At 40.0% G+C, this 21,013-nt stretch overlaps 1 protein-coding gene across 2 annotated transcripts in view; it reads left to right on the top strand.

Annotated features, from left to right (window-relative positions):
- TAF1B (TATA-box binding protein associated factor, RNA polymerase I subunit B) overlaps positions 1 to 21,013 on the top strand; it is a 55,683-nt gene that overhangs the window by 14,275 nt on the left and 20,395 nt on the right. Inside the window, exons 7-8 of one of the 2 annotated variants that reach the window (NM_001075503.1) lie at positions 3,251 to 3,407; positions 8,641 to 8,740. In NM_001075503.1, coding sequence (NP_001068971.1) covers positions 3,251 to 3,407; positions 8,641 to 8,740 — 257 coding nt within the window. Of the gene's footprint in view, positions 1 to 3,250; positions 3,408 to 8,640; positions 8,741 to 16,519; positions 16,603 to 21,013 lie in introns of those variants that run through there. The other variant, XM_024998510.2, reaches the window with a different exon arrangement.

Below are 21,013 nucleotides of genomic sequence, written 5' to 3'. Positions count from 1 at the left end.
TCCCGAGAAGTCTGTCACCTGTCTGTGGTTAAATTTCTCATTTCTTTATCTCACTTCATCTTCTTTCTTGGTACACACCCTCAATTTGTGGAGCATCTTTTCTTATTTTGCTGAGGATATTAATGTTATTTCCCACTGATTTGAAGATTTGACGGTAAAGCATCTTCCTACAATGCGGGAGACCTGGGTTCAATCCCTGGGTCAGGAAGATCTCCTGGAGAAGGAAATGGCAACCCATTCCAGTATTCTTTCCTGGAAAATCCCATGGATGGAGGAGCCTAGTAGGCTACAGTCCATGGGGTCACAAAGAATCGGACACAACTGAGCGACTTCACTTTCTTTCTTTGCCTTTTTATACTAGAGGGTTTCTTCAAGTGCTTAGCAAGCCTAAGAAGGCTAGTCCTGTTTAAGAATGGAGATTGAAAAGTTGGTTGAAAGCTTTCTACCCACAGTAAGTCTTGTCACTTCTGCTCTGGTTTATTTTCTTGATGAACCTCCAGCATTGTCATCTTTAACTCTTTTACCCCTCAGCTGACCAGATTTTCCAGAAACATCTCTGAGGTGTTTTTTTTTTTTTTTTTTTTTTGAGGGTATAACCTCAACTGTCCTGGGAAATGGGTGGGAAGAAGGCCTCAGGGGAGGAGAGGGTCTCTGGAGGAGAAACTTCCCATTTTCGGGCAAGATTGGGGAGGAGCAGTCATTTGGCTGCATGGAGCTTGGGAAGGAGTCTGGGTGTATAACTTCTTAGTCAGGCTTCCAAGCAGTCCTCCTGGTGTTGGTCCTACTTCACACACTTTCCAGGGCTACCTGGTTTAACCAACTCCTGAGCCTTCCTTAGAGGTCCCCAGGGAAAATTACATTGATTTCTGCCTTCCCTACTGCTGGCTGTGAAACTTTCTCAGCACTGCTAAGGCAATATTCACCTGTCCATTTGCTTTTCAGCTTTTAACATTTTATTGCTGTTATCTCTTTTTCCATGTTATTTGTTCTTGTATATATATATTTTTAAAATTAAAGTGGGACAAAACAGAAGCTAATGTGTTGTTTTCAATCTGCCATCTTAACTGGAAGTTCCTACATGTTTTTATATATGTAATATATAAAGAAGTTTTTAAAATAATATTTTATAGAAATCTGTGTCCCTGTATATTCTTTTAAAACTGTAGTCGTCAGCCTTTAGCATCCACCGGAGGATGGTAGGGATGGAGGGCCGGTGAGCTCAATAATTTGCATCTCTACCGTGTTCTCAGGTGATGCTAATATACCTGGTCCAACAGCTGTACCTGGAGAACAGTCCAGTGCGTTTACACAAAGCATTGTGTACATTGTTATGCACTGTTTTCATTGCATGGAGTTAATTAAATTTCTATTCTAGTCACTTATGTTGTTTTAAATTGTTTTCTTATTATAAACAGTGTTGTCATAACACACCTTGACCCTGAACCTTTGCATGTTTTAAAAATCATTTCACTAAGATGAAATCTTGAAGTAGGGCTGCTAGACCATTGGTCACCAAATATTTATTGGGGTCCTTCTCCACCTGGAGCCTGTTCTGAGCTCTGTGGATGCCATGGTGAGCAATACTGTCTGTCTTCAAGCTCCATAGAGTGTCCTGGGAGGAGCTGGACAATAAATGCACACGTGAAAAAGAATAGGGCAGTTCCTGATAAATGCTATGAAGAAAGGATCTTCAGGATTTAGAAAAGGGGATTTTGAGGGATAAATAGGAGAGTTTTTGCTTAAGAAAACTTGGGAGTCTCTCAGGGTTATTCCTAGTCCCGCTTTTCCATCTACCCTCACTCCTGGCTTCAAACACCAGCTATATCCAACAGCTCTAAAATTCCTATCCTCTCAACTCTAGAATTTTATATTCAGCTGCCTACTCAGCATTTCCATTTGCATGTTTAATAAAGTCTTACACTTAACATGTGCAGGTCTGATATCTTGATTTCTCTGGTCAAGCCTGATCTTCTGCCTCCTTCCTTGTCTTAGTAAGTGACATCTCCATTCTTCTTGTTGCTCAGGCCCCAAAACCTTAGACTTCTACTCGTCTCCCCTTGTTGTCTCATACTTCACATCCAGTCCATCAGCAAGTCTTTCTGACTCTGCCTTCAGAATATGTCCAGGGTCCAGCTGCCCCTCACCATCTACAGGATCTCCACTCCAGCACGAGGACCCATTGCTGCAGACCTGGCATCATGGTCTCCTGTGTGCCGTCCCCTAATTCTATTCTTCATAGCAGCCAGAGTAACCTTTTAAAAATCATAAATGGGATTATATTGCTCTTCTGTTTAAAAGTTTCCAGAAAACTCTTATTATACTTAGTTGAAAATCTGAAAGACAGATCATGGCCAACAAAGCCCTTTAACAGTTTGGTTTCTTATCACCTACCATTCTCTGTGGTCGTCTCCTGCCGCTCCCCCTCACCCATGGTGCTCTAGCCACACTGGCTTCCTTGCTGTTCCTTCAGGTTGACTCTGCTGATAGACTCTGTGTTCCTTCCCAGATCCTTGAGCCTTATTCTCTGATTTCAGCCAGGTCTCTGCTCAGGTGTCACCCTCCCCACAGGGCTTCTGGGACTACCCATGTGAAAAAGCACAGGTCTCTTCCCTTCCCATTACTCTGTATGCCCCTACATTGCTGTTTTTCCATGTTGCACTTAACCACTGTCTCTCAGGTTTTTTTTTTTTTTTTTGGTCATTTACTGTCCCTCACTACTAGTATGTGAGTTTAAGGAGAGATGAGATACTGTACAGTCATTTCCCCAGACCTGGAAGAGAGGCACAGAGTAAGATGGACAAGTATTTGTGGAATGAATGCACCGAGGATGAAATGATGCCGCGGGGGAGGACGCCCGGAGCATGGGAGTGGGAGAGGTGCTACCTTAGCTATTTGGAGAGCCTGTCGGAGAAGGGGACAAAGGAATGACACGTTTTTGCTTCGCTTAGTAATTGTTTGTCCTTTTATTTATTTGAAAACTTGCTCCCGTTCACTACAAAAAATCCAGAAAAAACAGATCGCTCCTTAGACTCTCCACATACCCCACTCCCACAGAGAACTAGCACGTAACGTTTTGGCCAGTTTTCTTCCAAATCATTACTACCATTTATTGCCAAGTTGCTCTGTGTAAAGATTCTATCAATAATTTTAAGATATTTAAAATACCTCTTTGGATTTTGCTGTTTTTCTTCTTTTCTTGTCCAAAATAGTTGCTTACGCTTAAAAAAAAAATCTCCATTTGTCCCTTAAGAAACGACCTCTGTCTGTTCTGGGTCTCTTGATGGAGTGGAATACTCGTTGCGGAAGGAGAAGGGGGTCATGAAGATGAGTGTACCACGGACGCTAGCCTTCTGCTATCTGTCATTACTTTGGCAGAGAGAGACAATTACTCTTTCAGATCTTTTGAGGTAAGCTGGGCCTCTTACGATGATGCTTTTGCTGATTATCTGTGTGACAGCCTGTGGATATTTTGGATTTTACCAGGAGGCTTCAATTAAGGAAGGGAAAGATTAGGTAGTCTGAATTCTGACTCTGAAATGTAATTCTCCCTGGGCTAAGAATTCATCTCCTGGGTTTCCTTATTTATATAGTGGAAATAATACTATTTATCTTACTTGGGGTATTAGAGAATTTATCATTCAATGTGAATAAAATGCTTTGAAGGTGAAAAGTGACATTTAAGTACCTGCACAGTATTATTAAGTATTTTTCATTTTTAAGAGAGAAGATGAATAGATGACCTTCACATGGCAAATAGTAGTAGTAGTTATACAAAAGCATACCTTGGTGTTGTTAAGAGCTAAAAGATAGGTTGTCTGTGTTTATAAGCTAAAATGGAAAACAAAGCTATTAGAAGAACCTGTTATGTGGATAGTTAGCATGTACAGTTTTCAAGATTATCTGCAGGGTTTTATAGGTAATGAATAAATTATGGTATGGTATGTAAGAATTTCTCATTAAATAGAAGATGTACCACAGTCATTAATGTGTTCATTTTTCCTTGCTCATTATGTGTTCTAAATAATAACATTTGAGTTTCTCAGTGTGTGGAGTGATTTTCAGAGAATAGATTTGGAACCAGAACCCTGGGTTCGAATCCTGGTTCTATCACTTACGTACTGTAGGACCTTGAGTAAGTTATTTAATTTCTTTCTGCCTCTGTTTCCTCATTGGTAAAATGAGGTTACTAATAATATCTGCCTCAGAGAGTTGAAACTACTTTCAATACTTAGTACCACATGAAAAGCACATCGTACCTGGTGCATAACAAGAACTCAGTTCTAGTGATTGTTGTTTATGTTTTCTTTATCGTCATCATCATCACTGGCACTAGGCCCTTTGATTAAATAAAGTGCCTCCAGTAAATGAGAATAGTGCCTTTGAATTTGGCCACATCAACCAAATAACAAGGCTTTTCTCAGATGTGATTAACTTGACATGCAGATAGTCCATGATTCAGTGAATTTTACTGTTACGTTAAAACCTCATCTTGTTCTGTCCGCCCTCATTGGTGATCTCACCCTTCCCCAAGGCTCTAATTACCATCTGTATGATGACGACTCCCAGATCTGGATTTCCAGCCCAGACTTGTCTAGTGAGGGCCAGACCCATATATTCACATAATCGGCTGCCTGCTGGATACTCCTTCATCATCTTTCTCCTCAGTTCATCTCTTCCTCCACTGATTGCCTTCTTCATGAATACCCTGTTTCATCTCATACAGGCACCTGAGACCCATCCTTGGCTCTTTCCTCTCTCTGCATGTAGTTTAATCAATATGTCCTCTCGATTGTACTTCCAGAATAACTCTGAGAACCATGTTTCCCCCATTCCCTCTGTCTCTGTCTTCACCTGGATTACTTAGCCACCTCCCAGGTGAATCTTGTGCCTCTCCTGTCCATTTCCTCCTGGTAACCTGAAGGATCTTACAGGAAGGATCGCGTCACTGGGGCTGGATGAAAGGGTAGCTATTCTATACAAGGCAATCTGTAAGTGGGTAACAAAACTCCCCGAGAAATCTAACCAGGAAGAAATAATAGTTACCCAGAAATAATAGAGAAAATTATTTGCCCAAAAATTCTTCTCAGGGAGAATATTGTATGTGGTTGGAGGGATGGGATAAGATCCTACACGTTTGTCTGTCTCTCTTCCCCTCTTCTTCTGCCTCTCTCCTCACCCCTCTGTCTCCCTCCTTTTTCCCTTGCTTTTCCTTGCTTCCCCCTCCAAGGGGAATTGTAAACTGCCTTCAAGAAGATTAGATCTAGTTAGCTGGAGGGCTTTTATTTTGTTCTGTGGGACATGTAAGTTTGAGACCTGGTTTAATTGCTTGAAGGAGTAGAAGAAAGACTTTACCACTCTCTCCTGCTTTTCTTGGAAAAGAGCTCTAAGTCACAGGTTCTCAAAGTGTGGTCCTGACCAGCAGCATCAGCAGCTTCTGGGAATTTGTTAGAAAGGCAAATTCTTGGACCCATTCTAACCTTCTGAGTCAGAAACTCTGGGAACAGGGCCTGGTAATCAATCTCTGTTTTAATAAGCCGTCTGGGGATTCTAAGGGATGCCAAAGTTTGAGAACTATTATTGCTACACCCTGAATAAACTATTTAAAGAACATTGATTTGAAGGGCCTACATTATTAGCCTTTCCACAATACCCATGTATCTTATACTGATCCTGTATATCACTTCTCTGTTAAATCCTTTAGCAGCATCCTCCTTAGATTAATTCATAACCCTTGAGGAGCCTTTAAAGGACCCTGTACTTAACAATTATAATTAAGTAAAAACAGCCAACATATATTCATTCCACAAATATTCGTTGAATATCTACTATTGGCAGGTGTTGTTCTAGAGTCCAGACCCTTGAAATACATTTGTGAACCATATAGATAAAGTCCCTGCTCTCCTGAAGTTTAAGACTAGAGGAGAGGACAGATAAGCAAATACATAAATAAGTGAATCAGACAAGGGAATGCTGTTCAGAAGATTTAAATAGGGTGATGTGATAGGGAATGACCAGATGGCTACTTTATTTATTTATTTTAATTTTATTTTTGAACTTTACAATATTGTATTGGTTCTGCCATATATTGAAATGAATCTGCCACAGGCATACACGTGTTCCCCATCCTGAACCCTCCTCCCTCCTCCCTCCCCATACCATCCCTCTGGGTCGTCCCAGTGCACCAGCCCCAAGCATCCAGTATCGTGCATCGAACCTGGACTGGGGACTCGTTTCATATATGATATTATACATATTTCAATGCCATTCTCCCAAATCATCTCACCCTCTCCCTCTCCCACAGAGTCCAAAAGACTGTTCTATACATCAGTGTCTCTTTTGCTGTCTTGTATACAGGGTTATTGTTACCATCTTTCTAAATTCCATATATATGCGTTAGTATACTGTATTGGTGTTTTTCCTTCTGGCTTACTTCACTCTGTATAATAGGCTCCAGTTTCATCCACCTCATTAGAACTGATTCAAATGTATTCTTTTTAATGGCTGAGTAATACTCCATTGTGTATATGTACCACAGCCTTCTTATCCATTCATCTGCTGATGGACATCTAGGTTGCTTCCATGTCCTGGCTATTGTAAACAGTGCTGCGATGAACATTGGGGTACATGTGTCTCTTTCAATTCTGGTTTCCTCAGTGTGTATGCCCAGCAGTGGGATTGCTGGATCATAAGGCAGTTCTATTTCCAGTTTTTTAAGGAATCTCCACACTGTTCTCCATAGTGGCTGTACTAGTTTGCATTCCCACCAACAGTGTAAGAGGGTTCCCTTTTCTCCACATCCTCTCCAGCATTTATTACTTGTAGACTTTTGGATTGCAGCCATTCTGACTGGCGTGAAATGGTACCTCATAGTGGTTTTGATTTGCATTTCTCTGATAATGAGTGATGTTGAGCATCTTTTCATGTGTTTGTTAGCAGATGGCTACTTTAGATGGGTTATTAGGGAAGGCCTCAGTGAGAAGGTGGAATTTAAATTGCACTCTGAATGAAAATAAAACCAGCTGTTGAGTATCAGAAGTACTAGCATTCCAGGTAAAGAGAGTTTGCTAGTGCCAGGGCCTAAAGCAGTTGCAAGCTCTGTATGATCCAGGAGCAGAGGAGGCTGATGTGATGGGATTGCAAATTTGAAGGAGTAGGAGGAAGATGAGGGCAAGGAGATAATAAACAGGACCAGACATAGGTCTTTGTAAACCAAGTTAGGAGTTTGGATTTTTTTTTTTTTTAAGTATAATTTATATACAATTCACCCTTTTAAAGTATACAAGTCAGTGGTTTTCAGTATATTCACAGGGTGTGCAGCCGTCACCTCTCTTTCCTGGATATATTCATCACTCCAAGAGGAAACCCCATACCCATCAGAAGTTTGCCTTTAAGTGTGGTAGTAAGCCACCAAAGAGTTTAACAGGAAAGACATGATCTGATCTGGTTTATGTTTTCAAGATTGTTCAGGCAACTATGAGGAAAGTGGATTCTAGGTAGACACGAGTGGAAGCAGAGAGACTGGGTGGTCTTTTCTATACTTAGAACAAGAGGTAGTGGCTTGGACTAGGGTGGCGGTGATAGAACTAGAATGAAGTGAAGGGGTTCAGGATATGTTTTCTGAGTGGACACAACTTAACTCTAATGCAGTGCTGCTTAAACTGCCTGTAATGAATAACTAGTTTGTTAAATGTCAGTCTGTCACAGATTGAAGCTTTTGGAAAGTAAGATAGTATTATAAGTAGAGATAGTATCTCCAGGGGTCATGACTGGAGTATTGGTTTCTTGGTTAGGAGGGGCGAATGAGACGCTGTCAGTCTACCCCACTGCTCTTTTTTTATCCCTGTTTTTCTTTTTACCATTTCCTCCTACCTAACATACTGTATATTTCACTTATTTGTTTTGTCATCTTTATCTTCTCAGTGCAATGTAAACTCCATGGGAACAAGAATATGTTTTTGTTTTGTTCACTGCTGTGTCTCAAATAGTGTTGGGTATATATTATTGGACTTGATAAATTTCTGTCCAATGAATGAATGACTTGTAGATAAGTATGTATGAATACTTATTTATATTTATGTGCTAACTTCTTCAAACTCAGTAATTTACTCAAAATAGTTGACCAGTTACTATGTACCAGACATTGAGACAGTGGTAAACAAGTGTTTCTTTAATTGTTCTTCCAGTGACAGGTACTTACCGTGTACTGTCATAGGTACTGGGGACCAAATGGTGGGCAAGGAGGTATTCTAACAAGGAAAACAGAGATCAAAAGGTCTCCCTGAAGAAGTGATTTAAAAGATGAGTAGAAACTAATCACGTCAGAGAAACTAGGGATAGACAGAAGGAATGCCATATCTACAAGCCTGGTAAATTGGCAAATAAGATAAACACACCTTTTAGAAATATTTTATCTATTTGGGCAGAAACAGAAGGGATTATTAGATAATCAACTAAATCTTGTCTCTGCACAAGGGAATAGAAATACAGATATTTTCAGGTTAATTATTCTTAAATCTATTTGAGATATACAGTATACTCAACTGCTTCTTACCTTGTCTTTGAAATATAACATTTTCCCCTCTTTTGTTTACTTTGCCAAATCAGTACATATCTTATATTGAAACTTTTTCAAAAATACAGATTTGTTGAAGAAGAACATATTCCTTACATACATGCTTTTCAGCATTTTCCAGAAGAGATGAAATTATATGGACGTGACAAAGGAATCTTTGCCATAGAGGTAAATTATTTTCTTTTTTACTTTGTAGTCACTTATGAGACATTAGAGTAATTGGCGATTTATATTCATCTCCTGATTTACTATTTCATGTTGAAGTTTAAAAAAGTCATCCACTTTTTGTTCTATTCAAATATGGAGCAGTAATCATATCTTAATAAAGAGTAGAACTATTATTTGTATTTTCTTTTTGTGGTTTCTTCATTGTTTAGGCTGTTCTCAGAATACAGCTTTAGTGTGAGACGTGTGCACTGCCAATAAGTGTACTGTTGAGACGAAATTTCAGAAGTTTTATATAGAGAACTTGAACTAATTTCAAATTTAAAAAAACTATGTATGTTGTTATTATTTGCTCACTTTGTTGCTGTGGAGGAAAGAACTGAAAGTGACTATGTTAGGGCTTCCCTGGTGGCTCTGATGGTAAAGAATCTCCCTGCAGTGTGGAAGACCCGAGTTCAATCCCTGGGTCAGGAAGATCTCCTGGAGAAGAGAATGACAAACCACTCGAGTATTCTTGCCTGGAGAATCCCATGGACAGAGGAGCTGGCGGGCTGTAGTCCATGTGATTGCAGAGTCAAATACGACTGAGCACCGGCACTTTTGTTTTGAGAGGCACTATTTTAAGTCCTTTGTTTACATTTGTCCTCCTCTAGCTCTCTTTTCATGTTTCCAGTGGAAGATCTTCTGTTCTTTTAATTATGAGTCTTTATCACTATTTATAGTACTCAAAGGTTATATTCCCTTTGTTCTTCATCAGGTTTTCAGGGTACTAAATATTAATATTAAATATTATCCTGCATTTGCCCACTTAAGGAATTCTTTTCATAGGCTTTCTTAACCTTCACAGCCTTCACGTTGTTTTCAGTTTATTTAAGAGACATTTATGATCCTTACTAAACCTCTGCATGAGTATGGTTCACCATCTTCCCAATTATACATGTGAGTAAACACCTCAGAGTGAAGTGTTAGTCGCTCAGTTGTGTCCAATTCTTTATGATCCCATGCACTGGAATTCGCCAGACTCTTCTGTCCATGGGATTCTCCAGGCAAGAATATCGGAGTGGGTTGTCATTTCCTTCTCCAGGGGATCTTCCTGACCCAGGGATTGAACCCCGGTCTCCTGCATTGCAGGCAGACTCTTTACTGACTGAGCCACCAGGGAAGCTCAAACCCTTCAGAAGGTAGAATTGTTTGCCAAGGTCATTGTACATAGTAGTCTCAAACTCGAAGTACAGCCTTCTGTTCTTTTCCCACCCCCCTCATTATGTTTTGTATTGTATAGTTTCTATGGTGATGTCTTCAAATTCACTGATCTTTACTTCTTGAATTTGTAATCTGCTGTTTTTTTCATTTCAGATTCCATGATTTTCATTTCTAGAAATTCCATTTTAGCCTTATTTTTCATTTCTCTCGCTATGTTTATGTTTTCTTTTTCATCCTCCAGTTTATTGACAGTATTTACAGTAGATGTTTGAAGGTTCTCATCTATGGATTCTGTTACCTCTGAGGCTGTTGACTGGTTTCTCTCCTGATTGTGTGGCATGTTTTCCTGCTTTCCATGCCTGGTGGTTTTGATTGGATGCAGACAGTTTGAATTTTGTGTTGATGGATACTGGATTTTTGTTCTGGTGTATGATTAGGTAGCTTGGATATCAGTTTGATCATTTAAAAGCTTGTTTTCAAGCTTTTTTATGGCTGTTCCAGAGCCTTTATTCTTGGACTAACTTAGCTCCTCCTACTAAGTGATGTCCGTCTGAAAGACTTTACCTAGTGCCCCCACTATTATGAAGCCTCTCCACTCCAGCTGGTGCCTTTTCTGAGCTCTGAGAATTGTCTGGATTCATTGGGGGAAAAGATCCAGTGATTTTTTTTTCTCCCCTGGCCTCAGGTTTTGGTTTTTTTTTTTAAGCATGCACAGTTTGGTACTCAGCCAAGACTTGAGAGGACCGCTTTGCAGACCTCCAGAGTTCTCTGTGCATCTGCGTCCTCACTCTTACTCTGTCTGCAAATTACAGCCACCCCAGCTTCCAGGAACTCTAATCCCTCTCTAACTCAGCGAGAACACGGGGCTCTGTTTCATTCCCTGCTCCCTGAACTGCTGGTTGCAGACTGCCTCCAGGCAACATCCTGTAGCCATTTGTTTCTCTTTTAGGGCATATCATCCTGTGCTTCCTGTTTTCTAATGCCTGAAATTGTTTCATATATTTTTTCTTAAAAAATTTATTTATTCATTTATTTACTGTATCAGGTCTTAGTTGCGGTAGGCAGGATCTTCGTTGCATCTTGTGGGGTCTTTTGTTGCAGTACATGGACTCTGGTTGGGGCATATGGGCTCAGTAGTGCGTGCAGGCTCTCTAGTTCTGGGCCGAGGCCCCAGAGCGCATGGTCTCAGTTGTTGCGGCACCTGGGCCTTTCAGTGGTGCTGGCTTCGGTAGTTGCAGCGCTCAGGGCATGTGAGATCTTAGTTCCCCAAATAGGAATCAAACCTGCATCCGTACATTGCAAGGCGATTCTTAACCACTGGGCTACCAGGGGGAAGTCCCCTTATATATTTTTTCCAATTCTCTGTTTATCATGGGAAGTCAATTCCGAAAGTAGTTAGTGCTTTAAGGGCAGAAATAGAAGTGTTCCAAATACTACTTTTTAGACATTTAGAAATAAAGTCAATATTCAGATGCTTTTTAGCTGATTGTTACCTAAACAGTTCTTTCTTGAATGCCTGAAAGTATCCAATTGCTCATTTATTCCTGGATTTTTTTGAAAATTATAATCTCTATTCACAAATATTGTCTAATCTTTGCTTCTGAATTTTCTACCAGCTGGACCATGTTATTGGAGGATCATGTTTATAAACTTTTGTTTATACAAAATTCTCACCCTAATAACAATCTCTTTTGTTGACTAGTTTTAAATTAATCTTGAGTGAGGAGGCAGGAGTAAAAGAGGGTAATGATTTCTTATAGAGATTTTGATAGAAAGTATAAGCTTAAAATGAGACTATATCTGGATAACAATAACTATTGCACTTTGCCTTTTTCACTTGTATCTTAGAGAGCTTTTTTTTTGGAGGAATTAGCCTCTCTCTCTCTATATATATATATATATTTTATTTTTAATTGGAGGATAATTGCTTTACAATGTTGTGTTGCTTTCTGCCATTCAACAGTGTGAATCAGCCGTAAGTACACGTGTCCCTTCTCTCCTGAACCTCCTTCCCACCCCCATCCCACTCCTCTAGGTTGTTGCAGAGCACTGGGTTGAGCTCCCTGTGTTAACACCGCAACTTCCCACTAGCTATCTGTTTTATATACAGCAACATATATGTTTCAGTGTTACTGTCTCAATTTGTCCCTCCCTTTCCTTCCCCCACTGTGTCCACAAGTCTGTTCTCTGCCTCTGCGTCTCTCTTCCTGCCCTGCAAAGAGGTTCATCAGCACCATTTTTCTAGATTCCATATATATGCGTTAATATACGATATTTTTTTTCTCTTTCTGACTTACTTCACTCTGTTAAAAGGCTCTAGGTTCATTCACCTCACTAGAACTGACTCAAATGTGTTCGTTTTTCTGACTGAGTAATATTCCATTGTATATATGTACCACAACTTCTTTATCCATTCATCTTTTGATGGACATCTAGGTTGCTTCTGTGTCCTAGCTATTGTAAATAGTGCTGCAGTGAACATTGTGGTACATGTTATCTTTTTCAATTATGGTTTTCTCAAAGTATATACTCAGTAGTGGAATTGCTGGGGCATATGGTAGTTTTATTCCTAGTTTTTGAAAGAATCTCCATACTGTTCTCCATAGTGACTGTATCAATTTACATTCCTACCAACAGTGCAGGAGGGTTCCCTTTACTGCACATCCTCTCCAGCATTCATTGTTTGTAGATTTTTTGATTATGGCCATGACCAGTGTGAGGTGATACCTCATTGTAGTTTTGATTTGCATTTCTCTAATAATGAGAGATGTCGAGCACCTTTTCATGCATTTATTGGTCATCTAAATGTCTTCTTTGGAGAAATGTCTGTTTAGGTCTTCTGTCCATTTTCTGATTGGGTTGTTTGTTCTGGTATTGAGCTGTTTGTATATTTTGGAGATTAATCCTTTGTCCATTGATTCATTTGCAGTTATTTTTCCCATTCTGAGGGTTGTCTTTTCATTTTGTTTATGGTTTCTTTTGCTGTGTGAAAGCTTTAGAGTTTAATTAAGTCCCATTTGTTTTTATTTCCATCACTCTAGGAGGTGGGTCATAGAAGATCTTTCTGGGATTTATATCAAAGAGTGTTCTGCCTATATTTTCCTCTAAGAGTTTTATAGTCTCTGATGATTACATTTAGGTCTTTAATCCATTTTTAGTTTATTTTTGTGTATTTAGTTTTATTTTGTGTATAGTTTATTTTCCTAACAAGGAAGTATTCTAATCGGTTGATTCCTTCAGCTCCATTTTACTTTCTCAAGATTGCTTTGGTTGTTCAGACTCTTGTGTTTCCATACAAATTATCAGATTTTTTTGTTCTAGTTTTGTGAAAAACGACATTGGTAATTTGATAGGGACTGCATTGAATCTGTAGATTGCTTTAGGTAGTAAAGTCATTTTAACAATATTGATTCTTCCAATCCAAGAACATGGTATATCTTTAGAGAGCTTTTTTTTTTTTTTTAAATAAACTTTTATTTGGGAATAGTTTTAGATTTATAAAAAAGCTGCAAAAATAAAAATATATCCTTTACCCAGATTCAAGTGTTATTACTATTTTATCCTACAGTTTTATTCTTTGTGCTGTTCTATCACTGTATCTATCTCTGCAATTCTATTTCTGAATCATTGAGGGTAAGTTACATTTATATGGCACATCATCCCTAAATATTTTAGTGTATATTTTCTAAGAATAGGGATAATCTCTTCAGTTCAGTTGAGTTCAGTCACTCAGTCATGTCCGACTCTTTGTGACCCGGTGGACTGCATCACGCCAGGCCTCCCTGTCTATCACCAGCTCCTGGAATTTACTCAAACTTATGTCCGTTGAGTTGGTGATGCCATTCAACCATCTCATCCTCTGTTGTTCCCTTCTCCTCCTGCTCTCAATCTTTCCCAGCATCAGGGTTTTTTCAAATGAGTCAGTTCTTCACATCAGGTGGCCAGAGTATTGGAGCTTCAGCTTCTGCATCAGTCCTTCCAATGAATATTCAGGACTGATTTCCTTTAGGATGGACTGGTTGGATCTCCTTGCAGTCCAAGGGACTCTCAAGAGTCTTCTCCAACACCACAGTTCAGAAGCATCAATTCTTCGGTGCTCAGCTTTCTTCACAGTCCAACTCTCACATCCATACATGACCACTGGAAAAACCATAGTTTTGACTAGACGGACCTTTGTTGGCAAAGTAATGTCTCTGCTTTTTAATATGCTGTCTAGGTTGATCATAACTTTCCTTCCAAGGAGCAAGTATCTTTTAGTTTCATGACTGCAGTCACCATCTGCAGTGATTTTGGAGCCCCCCAAAATAAAGTCTGACACTGTTTCCCCATCTATTTGCCATGAAGTGGTGGGACCAGGTGCCATGATCTTAGTTTTCTTTTAATCTTTGTATAACTGCAGTTAACTACTAACTTTAACTTTTTATTTTTCTGGAAGCTGCACAGAATAGATATGCCACAATTACCTCACTAGTTGTCTATTGATGGAGATTAGTGTTTAAGGATACAAGGCTAACAGGCTAAAGAAGGCAGCTAGGTGATGAATAAAAAACAAACAAATAGAACTGGAAACAATCTAAATGTCTGTCACCAGAAAAAGGGATAAAATGTGACATAGTCAGACATGGTGTATTAAATAACCTTAGATACAAGCAGCAGCAATGAACCTAACATTCTGTCGAGTGTGAGAGGCAAGTCTTAGGAAACTATGTACAGTATGATGCTATTTTTGTTAAGCTCAAAAAAGAAGTTAAACTAAATATGTAGGTATATTTATATGTTTCCTGTGGTCACGTATGGATGTGAGAGTTGGACTGTGAAGAAGGCTGAGCACTGAAGAATTGATGCTTTTGAACTGTGGTGTTGGAGAAGACTCTTGAGAGTCCCTTGAACTGTAAGGAGATCCAACCAGTCCATTCTGAAGGAGATCAGTCCTGGGATTTCTTTGGAAGGAATGATGCTGAAGCTGAAACTCCAGTACTTTGGCCACCTCATGCGAAGAGTTGATTCATTGGAAAAGACTCTGATGCTGGGAGGGATTGGGGGCAAGAGGAGAAGGGGACGACAGAGGATGAGATGGCTGGATGGCATCACCGACTCGATGGACGTGAGTCTCAGTGAACTCCGGGAGTTGGTGATGGGCAGGGAGGCCTGGCATGCTGCGATTCATGGGGTCGCAAAGAGTCGGACACAACTGAGCAACTGATCTGCTCTGATATGTATGATAGAACTATTTTTTTAAAAAGTTCATGGTAAGCAAAATTCAGGATAAATAGTTGCCTCTGGAGGGAGAACCACAGAGGGAGTACTAAAGGAGGAGTCCATGGGCAGATGTAGCAGTTGATTTGATTGTATATTCTTTGCATCCCTAGCTACTCTTTGACAGTAGGAATCATGTAGTACTTCTATTTGTCATCCTTAAGACTTCATGGGCTTCCATGATGGCTCAGTGGTAAAGAATCCACCTGGAAATGCAGGAGATGCAAGAGATGCAAGTTTGATCCCTGAGTCGGGAAGATCCCCTGGAGTAGGAAATGGCTATCCACTCCAGTATTCTTGCCTGGAGAATTCCGTGGACAGAGGAGCCTGGCGAGCTTTAGTTCACGGGGTCGCAAAGTCAGACATGACTGAGCAGGCGTGTGCGCACACACACACACATAAGACCTCATATATAATACAATTCTGTATACATGGAAAAGGACTCTGTGTTTGTGGATTAAATGATTTGAAATAGCTGAAAAACAGAATTAAATACTTTATTTAGAGAAGAGTTCAAATAGATTTGTTGGGGATTTTTTTCTACCTGAATAGTAAGCTTTCAGTCTGCTTCTTTTATGTTTATTATGTATCAGGAGGCTATTAGTGGCATTTGGCTGAAAAAATAAAAGAGCATTCCACTGATATTTTAGTGGTAAATGCATAAGGGATGTAATTTCTGCTTATAAGTAAGGACATTTACAAACTCAATTTATGGGTGTGTCAGTATCACTCATGAAAACCAGCTTGTGAGATTAATAATCTTATCAGTTCTTCGTACTGCTCACCCATATACCGAAACCAATAGTAAATTACCCTAGTCAGAAAATGTATGTTTGAGGCTACATGGATGACTTTTTTTTAGAAAAATAATACCTGATGTTTGCAGAGTGAAGCCAGTGATTTCATGTGAAGTGTCTGTGACTTAGTTTGATCCTGTGTCAGTATCCACCCCTGGTACCCAGCGTGCTCAGCCCAGGCCTCCCCCAAACTCTGCTTCCCAGGAGAAGGAATGAGAACCAAGTTTTGTACTTGCCTAAGGAAAACTGAGTAATGACAAAGGTTGTGCTGTGCTTAGTCGCTCAGTCGTGCCTGACTCTTTGCGACCCTGTGGACTGTAGCCCACCAGGCTCCTCTGTCCATGGAATTCTCCAGGCAAGAATACTAGAGTGGGTTGCCATGCCCTTCTCCAGGAGATCTTCCCAACCCAGGGATCGAACCCAGCTCTCTTGCATTGCAGGTGGATTCTTTACCGACTGAGCCACCAGGGAAGCCCAGTGACAAAGGTTAGCCTGCTGCAAAAATAATCATGTAACCCTGCCAAGATCAAATGGAAATTATTTGGGGATTGTCTGCTCTTCTGGATACCAGCTTTTAATATGCTTCAGTACAGATGGGTGAATTTAAATGTAGGTATTCCACAATAAGCAGAATGTTTGGAGGACAGATGCATTTTAAGAAGGAGAACTTCGGTAGGTTTTTCCCAACTCTGATCCTGAGGCCAAACCAAGTGACCCTCTCCTGTTCAGTTGGTCATCGGTTCATAAATTTGTTTTTGTTCATAAGGTCTGGACAAGTCGACAGCATGTTTCTAAAATGGTCTTATCCCCACGACCAAGACTATATTTCACGTAAAGTAATGTATTCACCATAGGCTTTCAGAAGACTAGATTTTAAATATAAAAAAGTATATTTCTTGTTACTTCTAATAGATTTACAACAATTAAGTTAATTCTAGCAGACCAGAAATGCGAATTGAACTGTTTTCTGAATCATAATGCGTGTGGAATTCATTTTATCCTTCCTCCATAAGTAATATATTACAGTGCTTTGTCATCTCTTCTGACATAGTTTTATTCTTTATTAATTTCCCTTTGCCATAGAAAGCCTTATTTTAGGTTTGGGTTAACAGGTGCATGTAGCATTAGCTTTTTCTCAGCTGAATTTTTGCTTCAAAACAACAATAAGTAAGGGTGTGGCACTGTGCTTTTTTTTTTAATAGCAAAGCAGGAAGTTCACCTCTGACAGGGTATTGTAATCAGGTTTATCACAAGAGCCTGCTGTTGTGTAACAGAAACTCTAGCTTGTCCTTACCTGTCTTCAGGCATTGCTTCATGAAGGAAAATAAACTCAGCGGAATATTTGTGAAATTCAATAAAATGCTTTCCCAAGCACGCCATTTTTAATACACGCTAGAGCAATTGATTATACCCTTGTGGTCTTTTAAAAAACATATTCACCTTGGGATTTCTTAATATTGTAATTAAATGGATCTATAGCCCTCTAGAAGCCCTATGTGTCATATTTACTATACGTTTTAGACACATCCTCCACTGTGGCTACTAATAGTACATACTCCCTCCCCCATCTCCCCTACATTTTTCAAGAAAAGTGGAGAAGGTTTGGGATGCCTTCAGACGACTGTTTATTTAGTTGACAGGCAGCTTTTCTTCATTGTACGCTTTGCGTTTGCTCACAAAAGTGCATTCACTATTCCATAGTATGTTGAAACTTTTAAATGGAAACAGCTTTTCGTTAACAAAGGAAGCATTTTCTTCCCTCCCTTCATGTCTTAGCTTTCTCTACTAAGTCTTGGCTTCTTCAGCAGCTGTACCTCCACCAGAAATGACAAAAGGTGCGATTGTTCTAGGAGATGGTGATGAAGATAATGCCAGGGGAGTTTTGTGTGTGTGGGCTGCTTGGGACTGTTTTTCTTCTGTGTTTGGTTTTGTTTTGTTTTTGTTATTCCAGAAAGTTGAGCACACCTTAAAAAAAAGAAACCAAAGGGAGGAGGGAAAAAAAGGCTTTAAAGACCCTTGAACCTTCATCCTGTGTGAACTATTTCTTTCCATTAAATTGTTCTGTTAATATTCAGGTGGGCCCAACAACAACAAATCTGACAAAACTCACTTTACAACATAGGGGAGTGGAATCCAGAGTAGAGAGTATTGATGTGGTTTGTTTCTTCTTCCAAGCGGGCCATGGGTTTGTCTTTCTGCCATTACTCTGACTTGAGTCGAGTTCAGAAGAGGAAAACAGGTGTGAAAATTAAATTTTAGAATTTCCAACCATCTCCTTTATCTGAGTTGTGATTCCCAACTCCTGGGAGGTAAACTGTTTCATTATCTTTATTTTTTAATTTGAAGATAACCTCCTCCTCTTTCTTTCTGCCTCTGTCTCTTCTGCTGCTTTATTTTTGAGTCAAATTTCTGAAGTGTGGTGCTGATATGAAGCTTCATTTATTTCTAGCAAAAATCTTTCAGTTCATCTGGTAGAATAAACTAAAAATATATTCTTTTTCAGAGACATCATCTTTGTATAGAGTACCAGATAAGCAAATTGCTGCTTAAGCCAAAGTTGGGCCTAAACAGACTTTTCTCTTACAGGTGGAATTTATTCTGCCAATAACTTAGTAGACAGTGGAGCTACTTGTGTATTTTCAGCCTTGTTTTTTTTTTTTTTTAAATCTTTATGTGTTTTAAACCCACAGACCAATTTCTAAACAGTTAGTATGTAACATACTTATTATTCTACCATGGTCCTCGACAGTGATTCTAAGGCCTCTCAAGAATTAGTCATTTCGTCATCCCTCACTAGACTCAGCAAGAAGCAATAAAGAGGAACCTGGAAATCCATTCTGAAGTACATCTCCAGCTTTGTGAATGTTGATGAACAACATTCTGATCTCCTCTTTGAATGAGTGAAAAGAAAAGATGCAATGCTGGTTCAGCCAAACCCACTGAGTGGCACTTTGCCATGATGATTCATTTTGCCTCAGAGCAATCTTACGCCCTTTGTGAAACTAGGTCCCTGATGGTTTAAGGAAGAAAAAGACTCCTTCAGAGCTCTCAGTCACTCTCTGAGCCCCTCCAGATGACTGTCTCGATGGATCAAGCTTTAATACACTCTGAGTCTTCAAACTTTACTCCATATTTTTTCACCATCTTCCTCTGTAGGCCGCATGTCGCTCTTGGGATTGTTTGTGCAACCTCTGTTAGAGTAATCATCTAGCAGGTTTGAAATCTACCTGAGGGAAACTGAGACGAGTGTAATGATAACAGGTGTTCTCAGGTTCCCTCACTCCCACTCCCTTCCAGGATTACTACTGCTAGGCAGCATGAATAGAAACCAGCTGACGTGCTCTTTTGTTCCTGGCTTTCTGCAGCATCTTAGCCATCGCTGGAATGTGTGGGTGCACTTCTCTCATCAGGCTTGTGAACTAAAACCGTCTGAGGGTCTCTTCCAGGCTCCAGGAAGGAGAGGAGAGCCACTTTATTTTATTTTATTATTATTTTGCACAAGAATATTGTGGAGAGTTTGTTTAAACTACAGGTTCTTTTAGACCTAGTGTTAGGGATGGATTTATGAAGTCTGGTGTGGGATTGAGGACTTTTAAATCAGCGTCTTGCAAGTGGTTCTGATAGAAATGTGCTCTGAGCAATACAGACTAGTCTTTTCATCTCTGCCTCTATCTTATGTTATTGTATCATGTTCCACAAAAAAAAAAACTAGAGGTAAAAGTAGACTAATTAGGGGATAACCAAAGACCAATATAAAACAAAGTACTGTTGTACCTAAACTCCTTTGTTTTTCTGGGCTCCAAAATCACTGCAGATGGTGATTGCAGCCATGAAATTAAAAGACGCTTACTCCTTGGAAGGAGGGTTATGACCAACCTAGACAGCACATTCAAAAGCAGAGATATTACTTTGCCAACAAAGGTCTGTCTAGTCACGGCTATGGTTTTTCCAGTGGTCATGTATGGATGTGAGAGCTGGACTATAAGGAAAGCTGAACACAGAAGAATTGATGCATTTGAACTGTGGTGTTGGAGAAGACTCTTGAGAGTCCCTTGGACTGCAAGGAGATCAGACCAGTCCATCCTAAAGGAAATCAGTCCTGAGTATTCATTGGAAGGACGGATGTTGATGCTGAAGCTCCAATACTTTGGCCACCTGATGCAAAAAGCTGACTCATTGGAAAAGACCCTGATGTTGGGAAAAACTGAAGGCAAAAGGAGAAGAAGGCAGCAGAGGATGAGATGGCTGGATGGCATCACCGACTCAATGCACATGAGTTTGGGTGAATTCCGGAGTTGGTGATGGACAGGGAGGTCTGGCGTGCTGCAATTCATGGGGTTGCAAAAAGTTGGACACGACTGAGCGACTGAACTGAACTAAACTGAACTGAAACGTGCAAAGTTTTAGACAGTATTCTAGTAGTCCCCTTATTCTCCTTAACACATCACAGATTCCAAATGAAATATAGCACAAATGCCCAGCAACTTTTATGACATCTTTCCTTTAGGTGTGTTCTATACATGCATACATTTTTCTGAAAGTCAAAATAAGACTATTCTAATACAGTCATTAAATGTTTAATTATTTTATATCCATGTTTTGGAATCTTGTCAAAATTCCAGCCTGCTTCCGCTCTCCGGGCTAAGGACAATGGCACGAAAACAAAAATATGATCCTGTGATGACGTTCTCTACAACGGTGCCGTGTCATAGTCCTGCCAGTCTCCTGCCCCAGGTCGGATGCTTTGCTGAGCTGGTGATGCAGGCCCCTAGAGTGGCCTGGCTTGGTTGGAATAGGGCCAGATGTGTGGGGAGTCCGTAGCCAAGCCCTGTAGAGCCAGTTGGGCCACCATTTCACGTGATGTTGGAGGCAGAAGGTAGCGGATGTCAGCGTGGATATTTTGTGTTTGTGTTCAGCCGCTAAGTCGTGTCTGACTCTTTGCGACCCCATGGACTGCAGCACACCAGGCTCCTCTGTCCTTCACTGTTTCCCGGAGTTCACTCAAATTCATTTCCATTGA

Source organism: Bos taurus, chromosome 11 (assembly GCF_002263795.3).
Source record: "Bos taurus isolate L1 Dominette 01449 registration number 42190680 breed Hereford chromosome 11, ARS-UCD2.0, whole genome shotgun sequence".
NCBI classification, from domain to species: Eukaryota; Metazoa; Chordata; class Mammalia; order Artiodactyla; family Bovidae; genus Bos; species Bos taurus.
Note: the sequence above shows the minus strand (reverse complement) of the source record. Positions and strands in the feature narration are given on the sequence as shown.